Source organism: Carlito syrichta, unplaced genomic scaffold, assembly GCF_000164805.1.
Source record: "Carlito syrichta isolate Samal-C Ts95f unplaced genomic scaffold, Tarsius_syrichta-2.0.1 Scaffold100633, whole genome shotgun sequence".
Lineage (NCBI taxonomy): Eukaryota > Metazoa > Chordata > Mammalia > Primates > Tarsiidae > Carlito > Carlito syrichta.
Genome location: NW_007044729.1, coordinates 94,438 through 117,952, shown reverse-complemented (window position 1 = coordinate 117,952; position 23,515 = coordinate 94,438). Strand labels below are relative to the sequence as shown.

General features: G+C 38.5%; 1 protein-coding gene across 2 annotated transcripts in view; it reads right to left on the bottom strand.

The window, feature by feature from the left end:
- The window catches only part of PLEKHA5 (pleckstrin homology domain containing A5), a 143,797-nt gene that overhangs the window by 44,155 nt on the left and 76,127 nt on the right, over positions 1-23,515 (bottom strand). For both annotated transcript variants that reach the window (XM_008064322.1, XM_021715462.1), the window contains exons 14-18: positions 18,714-18,794; positions 12,717-12,752; positions 12,147-12,209; positions 9,451-9,531; positions 9,177-9,326 (exon numbers count right to left, since the gene is read on the bottom strand). In XM_008064322.1, coding sequence (XP_008062513.1) covers positions 9,177-9,326; positions 9,451-9,531; positions 12,147-12,209; positions 12,717-12,752; positions 18,714-18,794 — 411 coding nt within the window. The remainder of the gene's footprint in view (positions 1-9,176; positions 9,327-9,450; positions 9,532-12,146; positions 12,210-12,716; positions 12,753-18,713; positions 18,795-23,515) is intronic.

Below are 23,515 nucleotides of genomic sequence, written 5' to 3'. Positions count from 1 at the left end.
GGAGGCCCAAACTTTACCTGTATGATGTTCACTTGTATACCTAATCCTGAATAGTACCCACATCTTTAAAATAAAATATATTTTTACAAAAAGGAAAGATTCCTACCATCCTGAAATGTTCTTAATGTTAGATGCATTTGAGCAGGGCAGCTGAGCCTACCGTGAACTTGAATCACCAGTCTGACCTGAGTATTTAAGACAGTGCTTCTCTTTTTGGGAAGGAAGTCTCTGGCATGCTCATAAAATTCTTTTTTTTTTTTTTTCTTTTTTGAGTTGGAGTCTCACTCTGTCGCCCAGACTGGAGTGCAATGGCATGCTCCCGGCCACCGCAGCCTCAACCTGCAGGGGCAGGGCTCTGACAATCCTTCCGCCTCAGCCTTCCAAGAAGCTGGAACTACAGGCACGCGCTATCACGCTTGGCTAATTTTTTTGATTTATTGTAGAGATGAGGTCTCGCCAAGTTGCCCAGGTGCGTCTCGAAAAACACAGGCTCAGGCAATTCACTCACCTCGGCCTCCCAAAGCGCGGGATTATAGGCTGAGCCACCGAGCCCGGCATCTTTTTTTTTTCTAAAGTTGGGGGTCTCACTCTGTTGCCCAGGCTGGAGTGCAGTAGAGTGATCATGGCTCACAATAGCCTCAGCCTCCTAGGCTCAGGCGATCCTTCCACTTCAGCCTCTTGAGTAGCTGGGACTATAGGTGTACACCATCATGCTCAGCTAATTTTTTTTTTTTTTTTTTTGGGTGCTGTGACTCAGACATGAAACCAACTAATTTTTAAAAATTTTTTTGTGGAGACAAGGTTGTGCTATGTTGCCTATGCTGGTCTCAGACTCTTGTGCTATGTTGCCTATGCTCATTTCAAGCTCCTGGGCTCTAGTAATCTTCTTGCCCCAATCTCCCAAAGTGTTAGAATTATAGGTGTGAGCCACTGTGCCTGGCCTGGTTATATCTTTTTTTTTTTTGAGTTGGAGTCTCACTCTGTCACCCAGTCTGGAGTGCAGTGGCCGCTCCCGGCCACCGCAGCCTCGACCTGCTGGGCTCCGGCGATCCTTCTGCCTCAGCCTTCTGAGTACTAATTTTTGATGCAGTGTAGAGACGAGGTCTTGCCAAGTTGCCCGGGCTGGTCTTGAACCTGTAGGCTCAGGCAATCCACTCGCCTCAGCCTCAAACCCACAGGCTCTGCCTCCTCTCAATCCTCTCACCTCGGCCTCCCAAAGTGCTGGGATTATAGGCGTGAACGACCGCTGGCCCACAGCAGATTTTTAATTTCACAATGAGGGAGAGGAAACAGAGTAAATATAATGTGATTATTAGCTTCTTAATTTAAGCTTCAAATATCTCGTTGTAGCTTTAAATGATATTGTAAATTAATGCATACTACTAAATTGGGGAAAATTAAGGCACTGTAATATTTTAATTAAATTTATTGCTATGTTTTGAGGATTAGGTAAACACATACCTTTTTCTGCTGGGAGGGGAGCCACTACCACCCAACCATAACAATCTTCCCAGTTGGGCATTAAAAGTTGATTTTATTTAATTTTTAAAATTTTTTATTTTTTTGAGTTGGAGTCTCACTCTGTCACCCAGACTGGAGTGCAATGGCCCCTCCTGGCCACCGCAGCCTCAAGCTGCTGGGCTCCGGCGATGCTTCCTCCTCAGTCTTCCAGGTAGCTGGATCCGCAGGCATGTGCTATTACGCCCAGCTAATTTTTGATTTATCGTAGAGATGGGGTCTCACCAAGTTGCCCAGGTGGGTCTTGAACCCGGGGGCTCAGGCAATCCACACACCTCGGCCTCCCAAAGTGCTGGGATTACAGGCTGAGCCACCAAGCCCGGCCTAGAAGTTGATTTTAGAGATCAGTCAAAAGAAAGTTAATCGGATTTTTTTTTTTTTTTAAGTCAGAGTCTCACTCTGTTGTTCAGGCTGGAATATAATGGCACAATCATGGTTCATTGTAGCCTTGACACCCTTGGGCTGAGGTAATCCGTCTGCCTCAGCCTCTCGAGTATAGCAGAAACTGCAGGTACATACCACCAGGCCCAGCTAATTTTTTAAATTTTCATAGGGATGGGGTCTCACTATGTTGTCAGGCTGGTCTCAAACTCCTGGACTCAAGCAATTCTTCCACTTTGGGCCTCCCAAAGTGCTGAGATTACAGGTGTGAGTCACCATGCCTGGCCTAAGAATTTATTTTTAAATTTGCCTTTTATGACTTTATGCTTGCCTTGTCATATAACTGCTTCTCAAATATAATCACTATTTATTAGCACATGACATGACTTATTATATTATTTATTTAATAATGACTATACTCTTTTTTTTTAACCCAAAAGATATTTAAAAGGGTCCAAATTCAAACTGTATATAGTAAGAATCAACTGAATCAGCCACAATCACAAAGCTACCTGTATTTTAAATTTCTAGTTTATGACAAAAATTGAAGTCATTCTACATTTGACTATTTATAATCTTTAACTCCTCTAATGTTTTCTTTTCTCTTTTTTTTTGAGTTGGAGTCTCACTCTGTTGCCCAGGCTGGAGTACAGTGGTATGCTCATGACGGCTACCCCAGCGTTGACCTGCTGGGCTCCCAAGATTCTTCCGCCTGAGTCTTCCAAGGAGCCAGAATTACAGGTGCGCGCTACCATGCCCGGCTAATTTTTTGATTTATTGTACAGACGAGGTTCACCAAGTTGCCCGGGCTGGTCTTGAACCTGTGAGCTCAGGCAATCCTCTCGCCTTGGACTCCCAAATTGCTGGGATTACAGGCTGAACCCGGCCTCTCTTCTTCTTTTTTTTTTGAGTCAGAGTCTCACTGTCACCTAGGTTGGAGTGTAGTGGCACGCTCATGGTCACCACAGCCTCAATCTGCTGGGTTGAGGCAATCCTTCCACTTCACCCTTCCAAGTAGCTGGAACCACAGGCGCATGCCACCATGTCTGGCTAATTTTTTTGATTTATTGTAGAGACAAGGTCTCGCCAAGTTGCCAGGGCTGGTCTCGAACCCCTGGCCTCAGGCAATCCTCTCGCTTTTGCCTCCCAAAGTGTTGGGATTGCAGGTGTGAGCCACTGCCCCCAGCTAACTCCTCTAACGTTTTCTGAGAAGCAAAACTACATTCTCATTTCAAAGACGTGCTTAGCTTTCATTGTTCAAAATTCTAGATACAATCAAAATAGAAAAGCTAGAATACAGGGGAAGATTTTTTTAAAAGTACTATTATTGTGCCATACTTCTGTTAGCACTTTTGTGAATGTTCTTTTAAACTTTCACAAACTCACAGAATGGAAATTCCAAGCCTACACAAAAGTAGTGCCTGCTAGCACCCGAATTCAACAGTCATATATATGCACGGCAAAGTTGGTTTCATCCCTCATGTTCATCTTTTAGTCCTGGGATTATTTTAAAACAAACGGTAAATATCATATAATTTCAACCATAAATACTTGGTATATATTTCTTTTTTTTTTTGAGTTGGAGTCTCACGCTATTGCCCAGGCTGGAGTGCACTGGCACATTCATGGCCACTGCAGCGTCGAACTGCTGGGATTGTAGAATCCTTCCGCCTCAGTCTTACAAGTAGCTGGAACCATAGGTGTGCACCACCACAGCTGGCTAATTTTTTGATTTACTGAAGAGACTTGCCATGTCGCCCAGGCTGGTCTTGACCCTGTGGGTTCAGGCAATCCTCTCATCTCTGCCTCCCAAAGTGCTCGGATTATAGGCGTGAGCCTCTACACCTGGCTGGTATGTATTTCTTTTTCTTTTAAATTTTTTACATTTCAAATTGTGGGGTACAATTCAGGGTTGGTTATACAAACATTCATCATACAGGTACCCCGGTATGTGTTTCTAAATAAAATAAACTAAAAGGAAAACACAAAAGGGACATTCTTATTTTTTAAATGTTTAATAGGCATCCCTTTAAAATTTTTTAAAAATTATAACTATTTATCCACCTCCCCCTCAATTCCCTTGCCACTTATTGGTTGAAGAGACCGGGTTATTTGTTCTGTAGACTTTCTCCTGGATTTTGCTAAGTGAACTTTTGTGGTACTGTCTAGCATGCTCTTTTGTTTCCTGTATTTGCTAGAAAACTGTAGTTGGACATTGAGGCTCACTGAGTTTCAGATGTGATTTTTTTGGGTAAAAATATCCCACAGGGATATATTCCAAGACCCCCAGTGCATGCCTGAAACCATGAATAGTAAAAAAAAAAAACCCCTATAATTGAATGGGTTCTCAAAAAACCTGGAATTTATTTGTAAAAAAATTGTGTACTTATTTCTATATGTTTAAACTTTAGTCACCTTTAAATCACTCTTCATTTGATGCAATACACTTATCAAGATGCTTTTTCCACTGCTTAAAACAGTTTTTGAACTCATCAATTTTGATACCTTTTAGTGCTTCTACATTTTTGGTTTCATCTCTTCTACACAGGCAAGACATTTCTCTTTGGGGTCTTTTTTCATTGGGAAAACAGAAAAAAAGTTATTTGGGGAGAGAGAATAGGGAGGGCGGCTGGGGCATGGTGGTCACGCCGCTCTGGGTCAAAAACTGCTGAACACTCAGCACTGTGTGGGCAGGTGTGCTCATTAATCGCCCATCATGAAATGGGCAAACATATTGAAAGAATCTCCAAAAAAAATTCATGAAGCTGAATGCAGCCCCTCACAACAATGCTGGCTGGTAAACTGATTTTAATGGGTTCCTAAACCACCTAGTGGGAAACCTATACTATAAGGGGCCCACCCTCTAAAAAGATAATTTTTTTTTTTGAGTTGGAGTCTCACTCTGTCACCCAGACCGGAGTGCAGTGGTCACTCCCGGCCCCCGCAGCCTCGACCTGCTGGGCTCCGGCGATCCTTCCGCCTCAGTCTTCCGAGTAGCTGGAACTACAGGCGCGCGCTACCACTCCCGGCTAGTTTTTGATTTATTGTAGAGACGAGGTCTCGCCAAGTTGCCCGGGCGGGTCTCGAACCCGCGGGCTCAGGCAATCCACTCGCCTCGGCCTCCCAAAGTGCTGGGATTACAGGCTGAGCCAAGGAGCCCGGCCTAATTTTTGATTTATTGGAGAGATGAGGTCTCGCCAAGTTGCCCAGGTGGGTCTGGAACCCGAAGGCTCAGGCAATCTACTTACCTCAGCCTCCCAAAGCGCTGGAATTATAGGCTGAGCAACCGAGTCTGGCTTAAAAAGATCATTTTTTTGAGTCCCTCCTCGTATACTATATATTTTTCTTTTTCTTTTCTTTTTAGCTGGAATCTCACTCCATTGCCCAGACTAGAGTGGAGTGGCACGCTCACGGCCACCCCAGCGTGAACCTGCTGGGCTCCAGCGATCTTTCCACCTCAGTCTTCCAAGGAGTTGGAACTATAGCTCGCTACCATGCTCAGCTAATTCTTTTTAATTTATTTAATTTATTGTAGAGATGAGGTCTTGCCAAGTTGCCCGGGCGGGTCTCGAACCTGCAGGCTCAGGCAATCCACTCGCCTCTACCTCCCAAAGCGCGGGATTACAGGCTGAGCCACTGAGCCCGGCCTACTATGTTGTTTTCTACTCATGTGTAACTATTATAAAGTTTAATTTTATAAATTAGGCATATGAAGAGATTAACAATAAGTAATGATAAAATAGAACAACTATTATAATAAACTGTTATAAAAGTTATATGAATGTGGTCTTTCATTGTACTGTACTCAGCTATTTTTGGCCAACAATTGACCATGGGTAACTGAAACCACTGAAAGCAAAATCATGCTGGGGGACTATTATACCTTCTAGCTGCTGCTGGGTACCTTCTACTGAAACACATTAGCAGGATTATAACATCTGGCTGTCTCTTTTTGGGGCATGCACTATAATAATGAAATAAGTAGGGTACTTAAAACCATCTTAAGATCTTTCAGAGCATTCCATGACAACTCATGGATCTTGACCAACTACTGTAAAAAATTACTTTATCATAATCATGATTCTTAGTAGCTCTTTATTACATTAAGAATGAAGACATGAAGTTATTTAACGTGGGAGAGCCTCCTCAAGGTAATTCATTTGTCCTGCTTCCCTGCTCTTCTTAGGGACAATAAACTCTAGCATATATGTTCACTGTAGCTTAAAATCTTGGTGTATTTATGGCATTAACTAGAATCCAGCTTAGAACATAAATAAGTTTAATAAAATTTACAGATACTACTTACTAACTGTGTAGCTATGGGGAATCCCTCTATGTCTTAGTTTTCCATTTTCCCCACAAAATGATTATTAAAAAATTGCACCACACTATAAAGAAATCAGTATTTTATCCCATAATTCTATGCATCTGCGACTACAGAAACGTCACTGCGCTTGCCACATGTCTTCAAATTAACACTCTCAGGTCATGGCAATAAGTCTTCCCAAAGGGAAACTTTCCAGAAAAACAAACTATTGCCTTGGCTAATATTTCCCTTTCTAGAAATCATCTTCCAAATAAACCATCAGATTCCAGGTCCTCATCTCAGGCTCTGCTTTCAAAGAGAACTTAGACTAAAATAGTGACATATTGGAAAACTCAATATGAAGGTATAACTGACTGTTATAACAATCCTTCCCTTTAATCAAGTTTAGGTAAAAAATAGAGGCAAGGTGAAAACACAAGGTACTATGTGCTATTGTACATCAAGTGTGTAATGGATGGGCTTAATTAAATTAAAAGTATAGGGGACACTGTTTTACAAGTTTATCTTGTGTTAATCCTAGTTTTATGCACCTGTGTGGCCTACCAGGTGAGGAGAAGATGTCCTCAGAATCAAAGCTTTGATCTACAGAGGCACTAATGTTATACCTCTTATGCCTGGGGCTTAGATTTGAACCAATGCCATGAATTTACTGTAAAAGAATCAGAGAAACCCTTTGAGACTCTGCCAGCAAAAATGTAATTCAAATCTAAATCTAATCAACATTCACTCAGTGCCAACCATATGCCCAGTATGATGTTATGCAATACTAACATTTGTAGCCTTAAGCTACAAACATAAATAAGTTTACATAAAGGCACAAATAACACAGTTTGTATTCTATGCAGTCAGACATGTCTTAGAAAAACATATTCAGAGGGTTTGTCATAACCACTGATTATTGCTGGAGGCAAAGAAAATCACGAAAGTGATTAAATAATAAAGAACCAGAAAAAGGGATATTCAAACAAGATTAACTTCTATTTAGACATTTTTAACCAACTTCCCATCAGGGCTAAGGCTAACCTTAAGATGGAGCAAATTCTGAGACTACCGATGAGATTTAAGTTACTAATCTCAGTTGGAAAGGAAGTTTCTAAAGTTGGAATTTCAAGAACAGACACCAAATCATTACACAGTTTAGAAACTAACAGGCTGAGCCACCGAGCCTGGCTTGAATCGTTTTTCTTAGCTGGCTTGAATCGTTTTTCTTAGTCAGCGAGTTCTATTTCCTGCTTCTCCAAACAGATCTCCAACATTCTCATCTCTGTGCTATGGCTGAAGGTGTTTTGTATTTTGTGGACCACCCTTCACTTCCCAGCTCTTCTTATTCAAATCTTACTCATCCATGATTAGCTCAGTGACTACTGTCTTGTAGACAATATTTAGGTGCATATATAATTTTTATGACTGTATTACAAAACTCCATATAGATGTAAGTCTTTAGGACCATGATAGGAAGACCTGGATTTGAGTTCTAGGTATATCATTTCTTAGCTTTGTAACCCTGGATAAGTAATTCAGCTCAATCATTCATCAAAATTTTAACACACATCCTTATAGTGCTGGATGCTAGAGCAACAGAGATGAATGAGATATGGTTTCTTATTCAAAAAGCTCACTGTAGAAAGGGTGTTAACTTTCTAAGAGGTTTATAAACATCACAGTATAATTAAGAAACTCAAATAAGATAATGGAAATAACAGTATTTTATTTTATTATTATTATTTTTTTGAGTTGGAGTCTCACTTTGTCGCCCAGGCTGGAGTGTAGTGGCATGCTCATGGCCACCACAGCCTTGACCTACTGGGCTCAGGTGATCCTTCAGCCTCAACCTTCCAAGTAGCTGGAACTACAGGCACACACCACCACACCTGGCTAATTTTCTGATTTATTGTAGAGATGAGGTCTTGCCAAGTTGCCCAGGCTGGTCTCGAACCCGTGGGTTTGGACAATCCTCTCACCTCGGTCTCCCAAAGTGCTGGGATTATAGGCGTGAGCCACTGCGCTGGGTAACAGTATTTTTAAAATGAAAATTGAAATATAAGGTACTTAAGAATCACAAAAATTAGGTTTTGATTTACTTAAACTTATGGTATATTCCTTTAAAAATAGCTCATGTTTAATATCATAATTTAGGTTTTAGAATAGAAACCGTGTTGAGATTCTGGTTATCTTGTCAGCTTGGAAAGACCTTCTTAAAAGGTAGTTGTTCCCCAAACAGCCTCTTGAAACACAGACAAGAAGGTGTTACTATTTTTCTATAACAAGGTGGCCTTTGCTAGAATTTCTCTTTTAGAAGAAAAATTCTTCTGCTTGGGCAGGTGTTCTTGCTGTGTTTAGAGATGACCACATCATAAGGTCTAAAGCAGACTGTTTAAACTCATAAAACACTCAATTTATAAACTGTAAGTAAGCCTTTTAAGATTTGGTAATCCCAAGAGACTCTTATAAAATCTCATGGCTATAGGTTAAAAGGTTCTGTTAATTATATTTCTTACTCAAACCTATCATCTAAACTTAGATCACACTGCAGCTATGAAATGGTAAGGCTGATGGCATCTTAAAGGCTTTTCACAGGTGCCTTTTATTAAAATTGTTGGTTACGAGTCAATTACCACCTTCCCAAATTACTCCAAATCCTCTAAAATCTCACAACATATTTATTTTCTTAAAGCAATACATTTTTATTTGCATAATATATAAAAAGATATATATACCTCCCCAGTAAAATACCCACTTTGCAAATAACAAAATGTCTACTGATGACAGAAATAAAGATCACCCTTTATTTTTATGTTCTTAAAGACAAGTATACTAACATCAAAGTAATATTTCTTGTTATAATCATAAAGAACAATCCTAAAAACAGCCCAATTAAACAGAAAAAAGAAAAGAAAAAGAACTGCATAATATTTCAGTGGAAACATTATAGGGGAAAAAGTCTACTTACGGCAGTGGCTCGAGAGAGTTCTCGACACGTACTAAGCAGTCCATTTTGTAAATCGTCCCTCTGTAACACCACTGTCTGAATGGCTGCTGGGTTATCTGCATTCATTTCTATCTCTTGGCTGGCTGATAGCAAAGCTTGCTCAAGTGTGTACTAGTATAATAAAAAGAATTACATTTAATGTTCTGCATCATCGAATTAATTCTTTTTGCTTTAGCTATCAGTGTCCTGACAATAATCTTATGTCAATTGTGGATAATAAACATGATTGTCCTACTTTCTCCTTGTGGAGCTGCTGAAGTTTTTCTTCCAGAGCATGTACCACTTTATCTTGTTCACATAATCGGCTTAACTTGGCCTAGGGGTTAAGAGAAAATGTCTTCTGTTAGCAATTTTTAATTTTTCCTGAAATTGGAGGTAGGTGGTCATTATATGAAAAACAAAAAAACAAAAAACCACATTTAAAATAGCCATGGAGCTGGGCATGGTTGTTCACACCTTTGGGAGGTGGAGGCGAGAGAATTGCCTGAGCCCAGGGTTCGAGACCAGCCTGGGCAACTCAGTGACACCTCGTCTCTAAAATAAATCAAAGACTTAGACGCGTGTGGTGGCATGAGTCTGTGGTTCCAGTTATTTGGAAGGCTGCGGTGGAAGGATCACTAAGTCCAGCAGGTCGAGGTTGTGGTGGCTGTAAGTGTGCCACTATACTCCAGCCTGGGTGACAAAGTGAGATTCTTACCCAAAAAACAGTCATGGAATATCTAATTAGGTCAATCTTTGTTTCAATCAGTACAATCAAAATCAAAATACAGCTCATAAAGACAGAATAGCTTATAAGACAATGCTTAAGAAATATGCTTGTGAGGATTTCACCCCCTACAATCTGCTAGATATAGTCCTTACGTAAAACACCAACTGGATTTTGTAGTCATTTGTGTGTGTGTGTGTGTGTGTGTTTCGAGTTGGGGTCTCGCTCTGTCACCCAGGCTAGAGTTCAGTGGTATGATCACGGCTCATCGCAAACTTGACCTCCTGGGTTCAAGAGACCCTTCTGCCTCAGCCTCCCGAGCAGCTGGGACTACAGGTGTGCTCTGCCATGCCTGGCTAATAGTTTTGATTTTCTGTAGAGATGAGATCTTGCTATGTTGCCAACGTTGGTCTTGAATTCCTAGGCTCAAGCAATCATTCCATCTCGACTTCCCAAAGTGTTGGGATTATAGGCATGAGCCACCGTGCCCAGCCTGTTGTCTTATATTTTTATTATGCTTAGGTTCTTATAAAGAAAATAAAGATTGCTTCTAATTGCAATAATACAAGTTAAAATGTTGCTAATGGAGAAAAATCATGTTCAACAGTTTTAATATTAAAAAATATATTTTTTTGGCCTCTTGGCCACCACAGCCTCAACCTGCTGGGCTCTGGGGATCCTTTCGCCTTAGTCTTCCAAGCAGCCAGAACTACAGGCACATGCTACCACACCCAGTTAAGTTTCTGATTTATTGTAGAGTTGAGGTCTCGCCAAGTTGCCCGGGCTGATCTTGAACCCGTGGGCTCAGGCAATCCACTCGTCTTGGCCTCCCAAAATGCAGGGATTACAGGCTGAGCCATCAAGCCTCCCAATATTTTAAATTCTTAGTACTACTCTAATTTTTTAATTGTGAAAATACAAGATGATATTCTAATACAATTTCTATAGTAAAATAAAAGTTTTCCTAACGTTTCAAAATAAAAACACTGGACAAACTGAAAATATGTCCCAAACTTTATGGCATAAGGACAAATAAGCAAGAAACTTGAGACTTTACCTTCTCTGTCATGTATCCATTCAAATAGCTACCTTATCTTTATCAGACAACAAATCTCAGGCTACACCAAAAGGAAGGTGTTGAAATGAGAAGGGAGCACGACTCAATGGAATAAAACCAAGGGAAATGAGGGAAGAATGTATGGCAGATCGGAAATCTATAAATAGGATGCAAAAGAGATTAAATAATATTTATTTTTATTTATGTATTTATTTGAATTGGAGTTTCACTCTGTCACCCAGACTGGAGTGCAATGGCCGCTCCCGGCCACCGCAGCCTCGACCTGCTGGGCTCTGGCGATCCTTCCTCCTCAGACTTCCAAGTAGCTGGAACTACAGGTGCACGCTACCACGCCAGGCTAGTTTTTTAAAAAAATTTATAGTGGAGATGAGGTCTCACCAAGTTGCCCAGGAGGGTCTCGAACCCGCGGGCTCAGGCAATCCACTCACCTCGGCCTCCCAAAGTGCTGGGATTAGAGGCTGAGTCACTGAGCGCAGCCTAAATTTAATTTAAAAAGGAGTAGTAACAGAATTTCGAGAGGCTGACACTTTCTCTGGAAGACATAGCAATGTTTCTTTGTCCCTATTCCTCCATAACTTTTAAATATCAGAAACAGTTTTACTTTCATTTAAGTGATGCTTGATATGTTCAACTGCTAACCTACGAGGTGGGGCAGTGAGCAGTAGAGGGGAGGGAGTAATAACTTTATCCACATAAAAATGCTAGTTTACACACACACAAAACGCTAATTCAGCCGGGCTCAGTAGCTCAGCCTGTCATCCCGCGCCTTTGGGAGGCTGAGGTGAGTGGATTGCCTGAGCCCGCGGGTTCGGGACCCGCCTGGGCCGCGAGACCTCATCTCTTCAATAAATCAAAAAACCAGCTGGGCGTGGTAGCGCCTGCCTGTAATTCCGGCTGCTCGGAAGGCAGAGGCGGAAGGATCGCCGGAGCCCAGCAGGCGAGGCTGCGGTGGCCGGGCGCGGCCACTGCACTCCGGTCTGGGCGACAGAGTGAGACTCCGACTCAAAAAAAAAAGAAAAGATGCGAATTCATTTGATGTCATTTCAGAGGGTTTGGGAGGAAGAGAAAGTTTTTTTGTCATGTTTATTTCCAGTGCTCTGGCAGAGAATGGCAGAGCACTGACAATATACACCATACGGATACTTACATCAATATCCACCTCTTCAGGTCTGTATTTGAATAGTGTGCCTCTACATTCATCTTGTGACAGCTATAGGGAAAAATGCCACACAGCAACTTAGGAAATCATATTTTAACAATACTTAGCCTATAGTAAATCACGTTAGATTCATATTTAATATGTGTAACAGAGTAACAAAAATGTGATTTTAATGATTCGCATACTCTCAGACGTTTAATCCAAACACAGATCATTACAGAAATAGAAAAATACTTAACAGTGATATAAAATGCAAGATACACAGCGATGACGGTAAGCTTGTCAAACGTAATATACTGGTCAAACAAAATTAATACAGCACCTTCCAGTTCCCATCCTAAAGACATACATTATTTTAAAGAAAAACTGACAAGTACAATTATAGCAACTGCATCAAGTCAAATATTTTCATCAAGCAGAGTTGAACAGTCAAAACTGTCCACCACAGTATACACGTAATCACACACGGTATATGTGGACACTCAGATGTCAACACACCTATTTAACAAGAACCTATAACATATTGTATACATATACATAATATATAAACACACATACACAGTATAGACTTATCTTGTTCTTCTGTCTTAAGAACTAAAAGATAATGAAGGAAAAGTATGGGTTTAATTGAAAAGAGGAAAATCATTCAAGACCTCATAAAGCTGAACGCCTATGTTACCAACTATGGATAGTCAACTTTCACTAAAAGTTTATGTGTTAGTCACATAAACTTATGGGTTGGTCAACACCATTTGGATTATTATATTGTAAGTAATCATTATTCGGTGTGTTTAAATATCCTCTCTTTAGCTTCTTCCAACTATCTTTCCATTAAACAAATCCTCATTTCTGATCGTGCTTACCAAGATTTCAATAGCCATCCCAGTCAGTTACACCACAGATCAGATAGCCTCTGCAGGCAATATTTCACTGTCTGTCTTGTCTTGATTTTTACACTGACTGCCCGAGTTGAACAAAAACTCAGTAGGAAAATTTTAATTGGGGCTCATTGTATCTTTACTAAATGGCATACTTTTTTCAAGGTGAGGACAGAAGTACTGAGTCCCAGCTATATTCTCATTTGGAAAATTAAATTTCACATATACATAAACAAATGCATAAGAATGATGAATGAATGACAACTATATATGTGCTCTCTGTAAAAAACTGCTTGACTGTTAAATCTTTAAAAGGAGGCATAATTTAAATCGCAGATAATTTTGAAGGATCTTAAACATGTGAGGATCATGAGAAGGTTAGAAATATAAGCATTCCAAACATACAATAAATCCTGGGTTTACATGTTTCATTTCAAGACATTACTTTCACATATCTCATGCAAATGAATCTGTGACTATTTAAAGGTATGCATAGTGATTATTAAACCACAAAACTTTCATAAAAATGAGTATTACATGAAAAATGAATTTAATGACGAAAGTCAGAATGCTTGTACACTATTTAAAATAAAGATCACCCCAATACGTCCTGAGATGTGTCAATTGCCACTAAAAGTTAAAGCACCTAGATCTAAGAAAATAATTTATACTCCTTCCTGAAAAAAGTAATTAAAAATAAGTTTTAAAATGCTTAGATTCATGATAAAAAATATGACAATGCCAAAATTACATTTTTCAAATTTATAAGAAATTAAAGATGAAAAAAATCTTATGCTACTAAGAGGTTCAATTATACTTCACTTAATATTTAAAGTTAAATGCAAAACAGCTTTACTAAATCATGGAATTTGAATGTGCACTAGTGAACAGTGCTATATTAAGATTTTTTTTTTTTAAGTTGAGAGTCTCACTCTGTTGCCCAGGTTAGAGTGCATACTCATGGTCACTGCAGCCTTGACCTGCTGGGCTCAGGCAATCCTTCTGCTTCAGCCTTCCAAGTAGTTGGAACCACAGGCATGAGCCACCACACTTGCCTAATTTTTTGATTTATCGTAGAGATGCGGTCTTGCCATGTTATTCAGGCTGGTCTTGAACCCCTGAGAGCTCAGGCAATCCTCTCACCTCTGCCTCCCAAAGTGCTGGGATTATAGGCATCAGCCACCACACTCAGCCTTACATCCAGATTAAAATATCAAATATATTGTATATACCAAGGTCAACAGCAAAAAGACTGGTATATTAAAATGAAACATTGTAATTTAGAGTAAATATTTAGGATACTGGTATACTTATTTAGTGAATCTTAGATTCATTTTCATATCAGTTGGCATACTATAATAAAGAAAAATGCCTACTGTGTAGTTAAAACTTCTGCGTGATATATCCTCATAGCCATATAAATCAGATTTATTTATTTTTGTTGTAACTTTATTTTCAGCACGACTGAAAATTTTCTTTAAACCTTTAATCGAGTTATTCAATAGAGATATTCATTAGACATCAACTAACCAAACTCCCCCCCCCCCTTTTTTTGAGTTAGAGTCTCATTCTTGCCCAGGTTGGAGTGCAGTGGCATGCTAACGGCCACCCCAGTGTCGACCTACTGGGATCTGGCGATCCTTCTGCCTCAGCCTCCCAAGTAGCTGGAACTACAGGTGCGCACTACCACACCCAACTAATTTTTATCGAAGAGATGAGGTCTCGCCAAGTTGCCTGGGCTGGTCTCGAACCTGCAGGCTCAGGCAATCCACTTGCCTCGGCCTCCCAAAGTGCTAGAATTATATGCTGAGCCACTTAGCCCAGCCTAACCAAACTCTTAGGCTAATCATCCTTTCACCACACATTGCTTTTATGTGTCAGAAGAAAAGCATGGAAAAAAAGATCATTCCCTAAAAAAGTAAACAACTTCCATCTAGAACTGAAGTTTGCTATTTTGTCCTAAATATGAAAATCTTGCTAATTAAGAAAATGCAAATATCATGAGTATTCTGATTAACTCAAGTTTTGCATACTTAAGCTCATGTTAATACTTTCAAAAAATCATTTTTCAAATTCACCTTCAGCAAAAACAAAAACAAAGTTTTGGTTTGAATACTTTCGTTTGAAATACTTAGCAAGACTAGAAAAGCAAATGAAAAAAATGACCTATGCCATAATTACTTCAGCTTGAGCAGTGCCCAAACTTCAATTTGAGGCTTTACTAACTACATAAGGATATGTTGTGCTATATTTTATTTAGGATGTCTGAACATTTTCTTTCTTTCTTTTTTAATTGAGTTGGAGTCTCACTCTGTTGCCCAGACTGGAGTGCAGTGGCCGCTCCTGGCCAACACAGCCTCGACCTGCTGGGCTCCGGCGATCCTTCTGCCTCAGCCTTCCTTGTAGCCGGAATTACAGGCGTGCGCTACCACGCCCGGCTAATTTTTTGATTTATTGTAGAGATGAGGTCTCGCCTGCCCAGGCGGGTCTTGAACCCTCGGGCTCAGGCAATCCACTCACCTCAGCCTCCCAAAGGCGCGGGATTACAGGCTGAGCCACTGAGCCCGGTTTTCTTTCCTTCTTTTTTAAGAGACAGGGTATCACTGTCGCCCAGGTTGCAATGCAGTGGCGCAATCATAGCTCACTGTACTATAGTCTTGAATTCCTGGGCTCATGCCGTCCTACCACCTCAGCCTCTTGAGTAGCTGGGACTACAGTGTGCATGCCAACACACCCAGCTGATTTTTTATTTTTATTTTTGTAAAAATGGGGTCTCGTTATATTGTCTAGGCTTGTCTTAAACTTCTTGGCCTCAAATGATCCTCCTGCCTAGGCCTCCCAAAGCACTGTGATTATAGATGTGAGCCACCACAACTGGCTGAGAATCTTTTCATAAAGTATCTAACAGTTTAAAAAAAAACTGGGTTGGCATTAAGTTCAAACAAAATTACTCATGTTATTAAAATTCAATTTTCTTCAATATCCCTTAGATATGTGAACAATATATACTTTAAAGCATATGACTATACATACAAACTCCAAAAATAATTTTGGGGGAAATATTTTTAAATTTAATAAAATTAGACATTATATCTAGGAGAGTTAAAAAATGTTCACAGAACTGTAGATACTATTAGTATCTTTTAGAATGACTATCAAGGGGTTAATTTCACTGAAATTAACCATGTTATAAAAAGCAGGGTACAGGTCAGGCATGGTGGGTCATGCCTGTAAACAACACTTTGGGAGGCAGAGGCGAGAGGGTTGCCTGAGTCCAGAGGTTTGAGATTAGTCTGGGAAACCTGGGGAGACCTTGCCTCTACAATAAATTAAAAAAAAATTAGCTGGATGTGGTAGCGCACAACTACTTGGAAGGCTGAGGTAGAAGGATCACCTGAGCCCAGTGGGTTGAGGCTATGGTGGACGTGAGCACGCCACTGCACTCCAACCTGGGTGACAGAATGAGAGTACTATTAAAAAAAAAAGTGTGATGCAAAAGTATAACTGTGAAAGGTGGTAGAATGATAAATGCAGAGGATTTTTATTAATTTAATGCTCACTTATTTAGCATTTGTTTTGATTCAGTTTTAGGTCTTTCTATTTGACCAATTTTTAAAAACTTACTGCCTAGGTTACTCCTCAGACGAGGAAAGAAATGCAAACATAAAGGTACTCCTGAGGGAAAAACTAAGTGTCTGTGTTTCAGAATAAAACAGGTCATAAGGCATTTTGTCAATGTATTTCAGCTAAATAACAGGAAACACAACACTAATGCAACCTCAGAAAAGCAAACTGTAACAGTATACATAATGTAAACTTTCATGAAGATTTTCTTTGGATAATAATATAAGGGAAACCTGGGGGGAAATCAGATCTAATTTTAATTTCTGCAAATTTATAGACAGAGTTTAAGAAATGTGTCTGTCACTATAATAATCCATTAAAGATACCTTGCCATAATTAAATAACTAGTGGCTGAATAAAAATAAGTCAGCTTGAAGGCTTCCTAGTCTCTGTTACTTTCCTATTAACTAGCTGTTCAACCACGTCTAGGCATGGCTGCTGACATTAGAAATTCATTTTTCCATTCTTACAATGTTAGTTTTCCTTCAAGTATTAATATGGAGAAATATATCAATATACATCTATTGCTCTTTCAATATTCAAGGTCAGTGATGCTATATAAGACAAGTCTCTGACATCTCCACATTTTCAAAAAACTCCCATTAGTACATCTAGTACAACTGAGTAATTTATATTATCAATGACTTCTGCATCATGAACCCTGAATGTTGATCAACACACACCCCCCCACAAACCAAACTAAACAAAATTCAGGCTATTGTGCTAATCTAAAACATGCAAAAATGTGAAAATGAAAACATAGCCCATTATACCAAAATCCCTTTGATCTCATGTCAATTTAGCATTTTATAAAATGATATATTTTACTGACAGCTTCAGGCACTAAAAAAGGGGGCTGAGGTTCTCAGTGTGGAACTTTGGAATGGAGTATCAAAGTTCTAGAATCTGGTAACTTTAAGAACTGAAAGATTCCATTTTCTTTCATGAAGTAAAGCTGTTTAACTTTAAATATTGAGTATTTTGTTAATCGCTTTATTGTAAATTAAAGACTATTTTCAATCATAGAGAGTATTTTGAGAACTGTGCTCAAATGTAAGAGCGACCCTCCCATCAACTGTATCAGTCTGTCAGTTACTTGGCCCCACGATGCAGATCCCACGGCGACCGAACAAACCAGAGGCCTATAAAGCCAGTGTGAACTCCAGGTGCTTCTTTTTATGAGGTGCTTTTACATATTTTAACCAAAATATATATTCATTTTTCATGTTAGTTAATTTTCTTCTTCTGTATGATTTAAAAATACTGTAACAGGTCGTAGGCCAGAGTAATTTGAGGGTGTTAAAGTGGAAGAAGCTGATGTTGCGAAACATATAGCTAGAAACATTTAGACCATGAAATACACAAAAATTGGATAGAAACGTATATGAGTTCTTTTGCAGATCTGCAGATTACCAAGGTTCCTAAATTAAAGCCAGTCAACTCCATGACACATATTTTGAGTTAGGGAAAAGAATGGTGTAAGATAAGATTGTCCTGATGACCACATAAAAATGTAAGAACACAGGGAGAAGACATCTCCCTGTTAGAAAAAATAATGGCCTATCTTGAGGTTTTACCATATCTCTCAGAAACTAGATTTAAATAACTCCCACATACAAATATTGTTTATACCTAAAGTACTGGGTAGGGGGAGGTGGTGGAGCTGCATCTGAAAGTAAAACACTTTTAGAAAGCCTTTTCCCTAAAAATTAGTTATAATGCTTTTAGAGTTAGTAAAAATATATGGAAATCTAGTAAGAATTTTGCAAATGTACTGCAGACCTCCAAGTACATATCAATCAAATACTCTGCACAAAAACTTTAGGATAATGGCACATTTAATATTCAACGGCAAAATGTTCAGCGAAGCCATGCTAAGAGTACTGCAGCATCTTGAAAAGCATGGATGAATTGTGGTTTTCCAAATAAACATAAACAAAAAACAAAATAAGAAAAATACTGATGTCATGAGTAAATCTGAGGAGAAACCAAAACTGTCACTGGGGGATTCTGCAGATGATAAAGCAGTATCATTCACTGTCCAAGACCTTACTTGCTGGTACAGTTGGGGTCTTAGCGCCGAGTTCTCAATCATTGTGTGAACCATGGTGATAATAGGTTCATTTTCTTTCATCTATTTCAAATCAGGAGGAGCATACAGCAAACATCAGTTTACAGCATAGCTAGATTTGAAAGACGACACTGTAAATATAGCCTCTACTTTAATATCTTCCTAATAGTGCAGTTGTTTACATTTTACCTCATGGTTGTACAGATTTAATTGACATAAACCATTTCAAACAAGTAGTAAATGCTGCAAAACACTTCCAAGTTAATTAAAAAAATTACTAACTGTAACACTGCTGCAAGTTTTACTTTGTAATTAATATAAACGAATATGCCTACATATACTAGAATAGATGACAAAGCATCATGATTCAAAAGATAAAAGGGTGACAACCTACAAACTTTGGAGAAAAATGGCATCATTTAATTGATTATTCAGTAATAAGGCTTAAAATAATATTCAGTCCCTTGTAAGGTTATTCAGAAAAAAATTGAGTTCTCTATAAATAGTAAACATTTGCAATATACTCAACATATTTTGTCATATTTTGCTAAAGGTAATCTTGAGAGACATTTATACATATTCTATTTTGGATTTTCTCAAAGTATAATGCCACATGTGGAATTATTCAAGGACATGCAAACTAAAACTTATTCAGCAAAGACTCAGTATGTCTCCTCAGCTCCTAAAAAGGTAGACTGAAACCATGTTTCACATTTCCAGCTATATTGTACTTAATTACTGCCTCTAGAAAAAGTTGCTTTAGCAGGCTCTGTACTTAAGAGTTCCAGCATTCAAAAGATAATCATGACATATATAGAGTAAAAGATCAAAAAGGTTTTTCTTTTTTTTTTTTTTGTATTTGTAAAAAGACAGGTCTGTTTATAATTGTAATTTGTGACATTTTTGTTTATGGAATTTTCATCCTTCATATTATAGAAAATAAGCATTTCTATTATGCTTATTTTGTAAATCAGTAAATGCTACTTTACTGATTTAGTTAAGTCTTCAATAAGAGTTTACTAATCTCAAGATTAATAGATGTATAATGTAAGAAAAAAACTAAATCTTGAAAACTCTATTTCTAGACAATTTTATTTTCAGTCTAGTTACCAATGTTAGTAAGACTTATTTGGTTGTCAAACTAGAAACTTCTTGTAACTGGTTTGACCTGCTTTTTAGTCAATTAATGGAAAATGAAACACATGTATGTCTTTTAATAATAGCCCAATGAAAAATTTCATTTAGGCTAAATCATTTATTTTTAAATATATGAAGTCTCAGATGATAACTAGTTTCTTTTTTGGCAATAAGGTGTTTTTAAATTAAGGTATGTATTTTTAAAAAATAATGTCATTGCACACTTGACAGAACACAATATAGTATAAATATAACTTTAATATGCACTGGGAAACCAAAAAGATTTGTGTGACTCGCTTTATCATGGTGCTCTGGAACCAACCTGGTAATAGCTTAGAGGGATGTCTGTATGTGGCATCTCACGCACAGAAGAAACAAACTAATGTGTAGTACATGATCATGGAAAGTCACTTGTAAATAGACAACTATAAATATAAATTTTCTTTAGGGAAAAAAACTACTACAGAAATTCAAGATCTCTTTATATTTTAAAGTACCCTCCATGTTTTATAAAGGAATACTAGTTTTTTTTTTTTAATCATAATTAAGTATTGATCTTAGAATAAAGTATAGCTGCTTTTATGTTTTGGCTGATTTTACTGCATGGACACAAACTTAAAATAATACAAGCACCCTAAGTCTCTATCTGTTTTTAGTATTATTTAATTTTACTTTTCAGAGCAACTTCATCTATAGCCACTTGTCATCTGACTCATCATCTTGTAGGGGAGGCTGCAGGAGAAGGTATATTTAAGAAATAATGAACATCTGATGATATCCAAATGCAAAGGATACTCAAACCAAAACTGCCTGCCGAGTCTTGGAAATCTGGCACAAATAGGCTACTGTGTCACCCTATTTAGAAAAATACTTTGAGAGGATAAATATGCACGTATATACAGAGATGCCATGTTTGTAATTGCAAAAAGCCTCTGCTAACTTACATATCATGGACCTTAAATATCTAGTCATTGAGAAAAGATCTTTGAATGAAGAAACTAACAGTATGGAAAACTAAAAGCAAAAATAATATTTATATAAACTGCAGAGTGTTTCAGGGAGCACTTCTAGAGTCTACTACTTTTCTTCATGAGAAATTTCAAACATATTCATATCAAATTTGCAAATATTAAAATTACAAAGGGCGCCTGAACGAAGCATATTTGTATATCTAACCCATAACTGTACCCCACCATAACATAATAAAAAATATTGATTATAAAAAAAATAAAATAAAATTACAAGGCAGCCCTAGAAGTTGAAAATTAGTACAGAAAAGAAAGGAAAAACGTTAGCAGCAATTATTTTGTATTGTGGCATTATGGATGATTTGTATTTTTCTTTCTCTATGTGTCTCTGCATTTTCTAACTTTTCCACACTGAGCAGATACTGCTTTTCTATTTAAAAATAGTTACTGAAGAGTCAAAGATAAAAATATATAAACACAAAGCTGGATGTGGTGGCACATGCCTGTAGTCCCAGTTACTCCGGGAGCTGAGGTGGGAGGCTAATTTGAGCCCAGGGAGTTTGAATCCAGTCTGGGGAACATAAGACTTTGTCTCTTTAAAATAAATATATATATAAATTAATATATATATATATATATAAAATGAAATACACTAATGGAACAACCGTGTCCTCTGGCAATATCACTTGGTGACAGAGAGAGGCTAAGAGAACTTCATTATAGCATCTTGTTTTCATATCATATTCAAGGCTGGGAGTTAAGATAGAAGTCCATTAGTGGTGAGCTTCTATTTATAGAGGACTAATCTAGATCACTCTTCTTACTACCTATATTCTGTCTTATAAATCTGTACCCACAGAAAAAATTTATTGGAAGAAATGTTAACTAATTAAAAAAAGCAAGCTACCCAATGCATCTACATACAACTATCTTATAATAACTTTTTTCCTTTTTATTACTGGCTGCTTCAGAAATCGAGTTTATTTAGACCAGTGGTTTTTAATCCAAACTAGCATTATTTGGAAAGCTTTAAAGTAATATAGACACCCTGATTCCCAGATAATTCTAATGTGCAAATATCATTAAATCAGGCTGGTTTAAAATTTCCCTTGGCAGAACTCTGATAGTCTTAAGGTTTTATAGTAAGTCCAATGTTATCTGATAATAGTGAGTGTTCTTCAGCTTATATCCTCCTGGGATCCTATTTTACCCAAGTGAGAAAGATGGGATAAGAAAAGGCAAACAGTGAAACGATTTCTGAATTCCCTTGGGTATCACACTGACTTAACCAAGGGCTCTTAGTGAGCTCTAAGACTGATCAAGAGGCCAGGTGCAGTGGTTCAAAGTAATACCAGCACTTTGGTAGGCCAAGGAGGAAGGACAGCTTGAGACCAGACTTCAAGACCAGCCTTGGCAACATACGGAGACCCTGTCTCTAAATAAAACAAACAAACAAATAGGTAAGTATGATCAGGACAGCTGAATGATCCTATATGTTGCTATTCTCTCCTTGCTCGTAGCATGTGACAGCTGAAGCTACCACAATAAACAAGATTCCATACAATGGGAATTTGGTCCTCTACTAAACAATTTCAAACATTTGATTGAATCTTCACTCTTTCTAGATTTACAGAATTAGAAATACTAGATCTGCTTTACCTCCGAATGTATCCTAGAAATAGGTTAATAGTTCCTTTCACTAAATCACCTCTAAAATATTCATTTTAACACATAGAACTAACTTGTTTCTGTAACTTACACTGAAACATCACATTCTATCTGGCTTTTGCTATGTAAACTTTACGATAGTTTTAAAATTAAGGCAGTAAAATATGACCTAATGAAATAAACACCTAATGATCCATAAGTATCTTGGGATTTTAAGGTCAAGTTCTTAAAAAAACAAAAAGCATACCCACAATCCTCTTCTGATTTGAATATGAGCGCTCTAGAAATAATGACAGTGTGTGTTAACAGCCCACAAATTTTGTTTTAAAGAATCAGAGTAAGCCGGGTTCGGTGGCTCAGCCTGTAATCCCGCACCTTTGGGAGGCTGAGGTGAGTGAATTGCCTGAGCCCGCAGGTTCGAGACCCGCCTGGGCAGCGAGACCTCATCTCTACAATAAATCAAAAAATCAGCCGGGCGTGGTAGCGCCTGCCTGTAATTCTGGCTACTTGGAAGGCTGAGGCGGAAGGATCGCCGGAGCCCAGCAGGTCGAGGCTGCGGTGGCCGGAAGCGGCTCCTCTGGGCGACAGAGTGAGACTCAAAAAAAAAAGGAATCAGAATAAGAGAAAGACTAGTTAGTACATTTAAGACGTTTGCAAATTTATTGAAGTCTGGCTCATGCCTATAATTCTAGCACTTTAGGAAGCTGAGGCGGGAGGACTGTTTGAGTCCAGGAGCTCAAGATCAGCTCTAGCAACATACTGAGACTTCATCTCTACAAAAAATAAAAAATTAGCTGAGCATAGTAGCGCATGCCTGTAGTCCCAGATACTTGGAAACTGAAGCAGGAGGACTGTCTGAGCCTAGAAGATGGAGGCTCTGTTGAGTTATGATTGTGTCACTGCACTATAGCCTGGGTAAAAGAATAAGACGATGACTCAAAAAAAAAAAAAGGCCGGGCTCAGTGGCTCAGCCTGTAATCCCGCGCCTTTGGGAGGCTGAGGTGAGTGGGA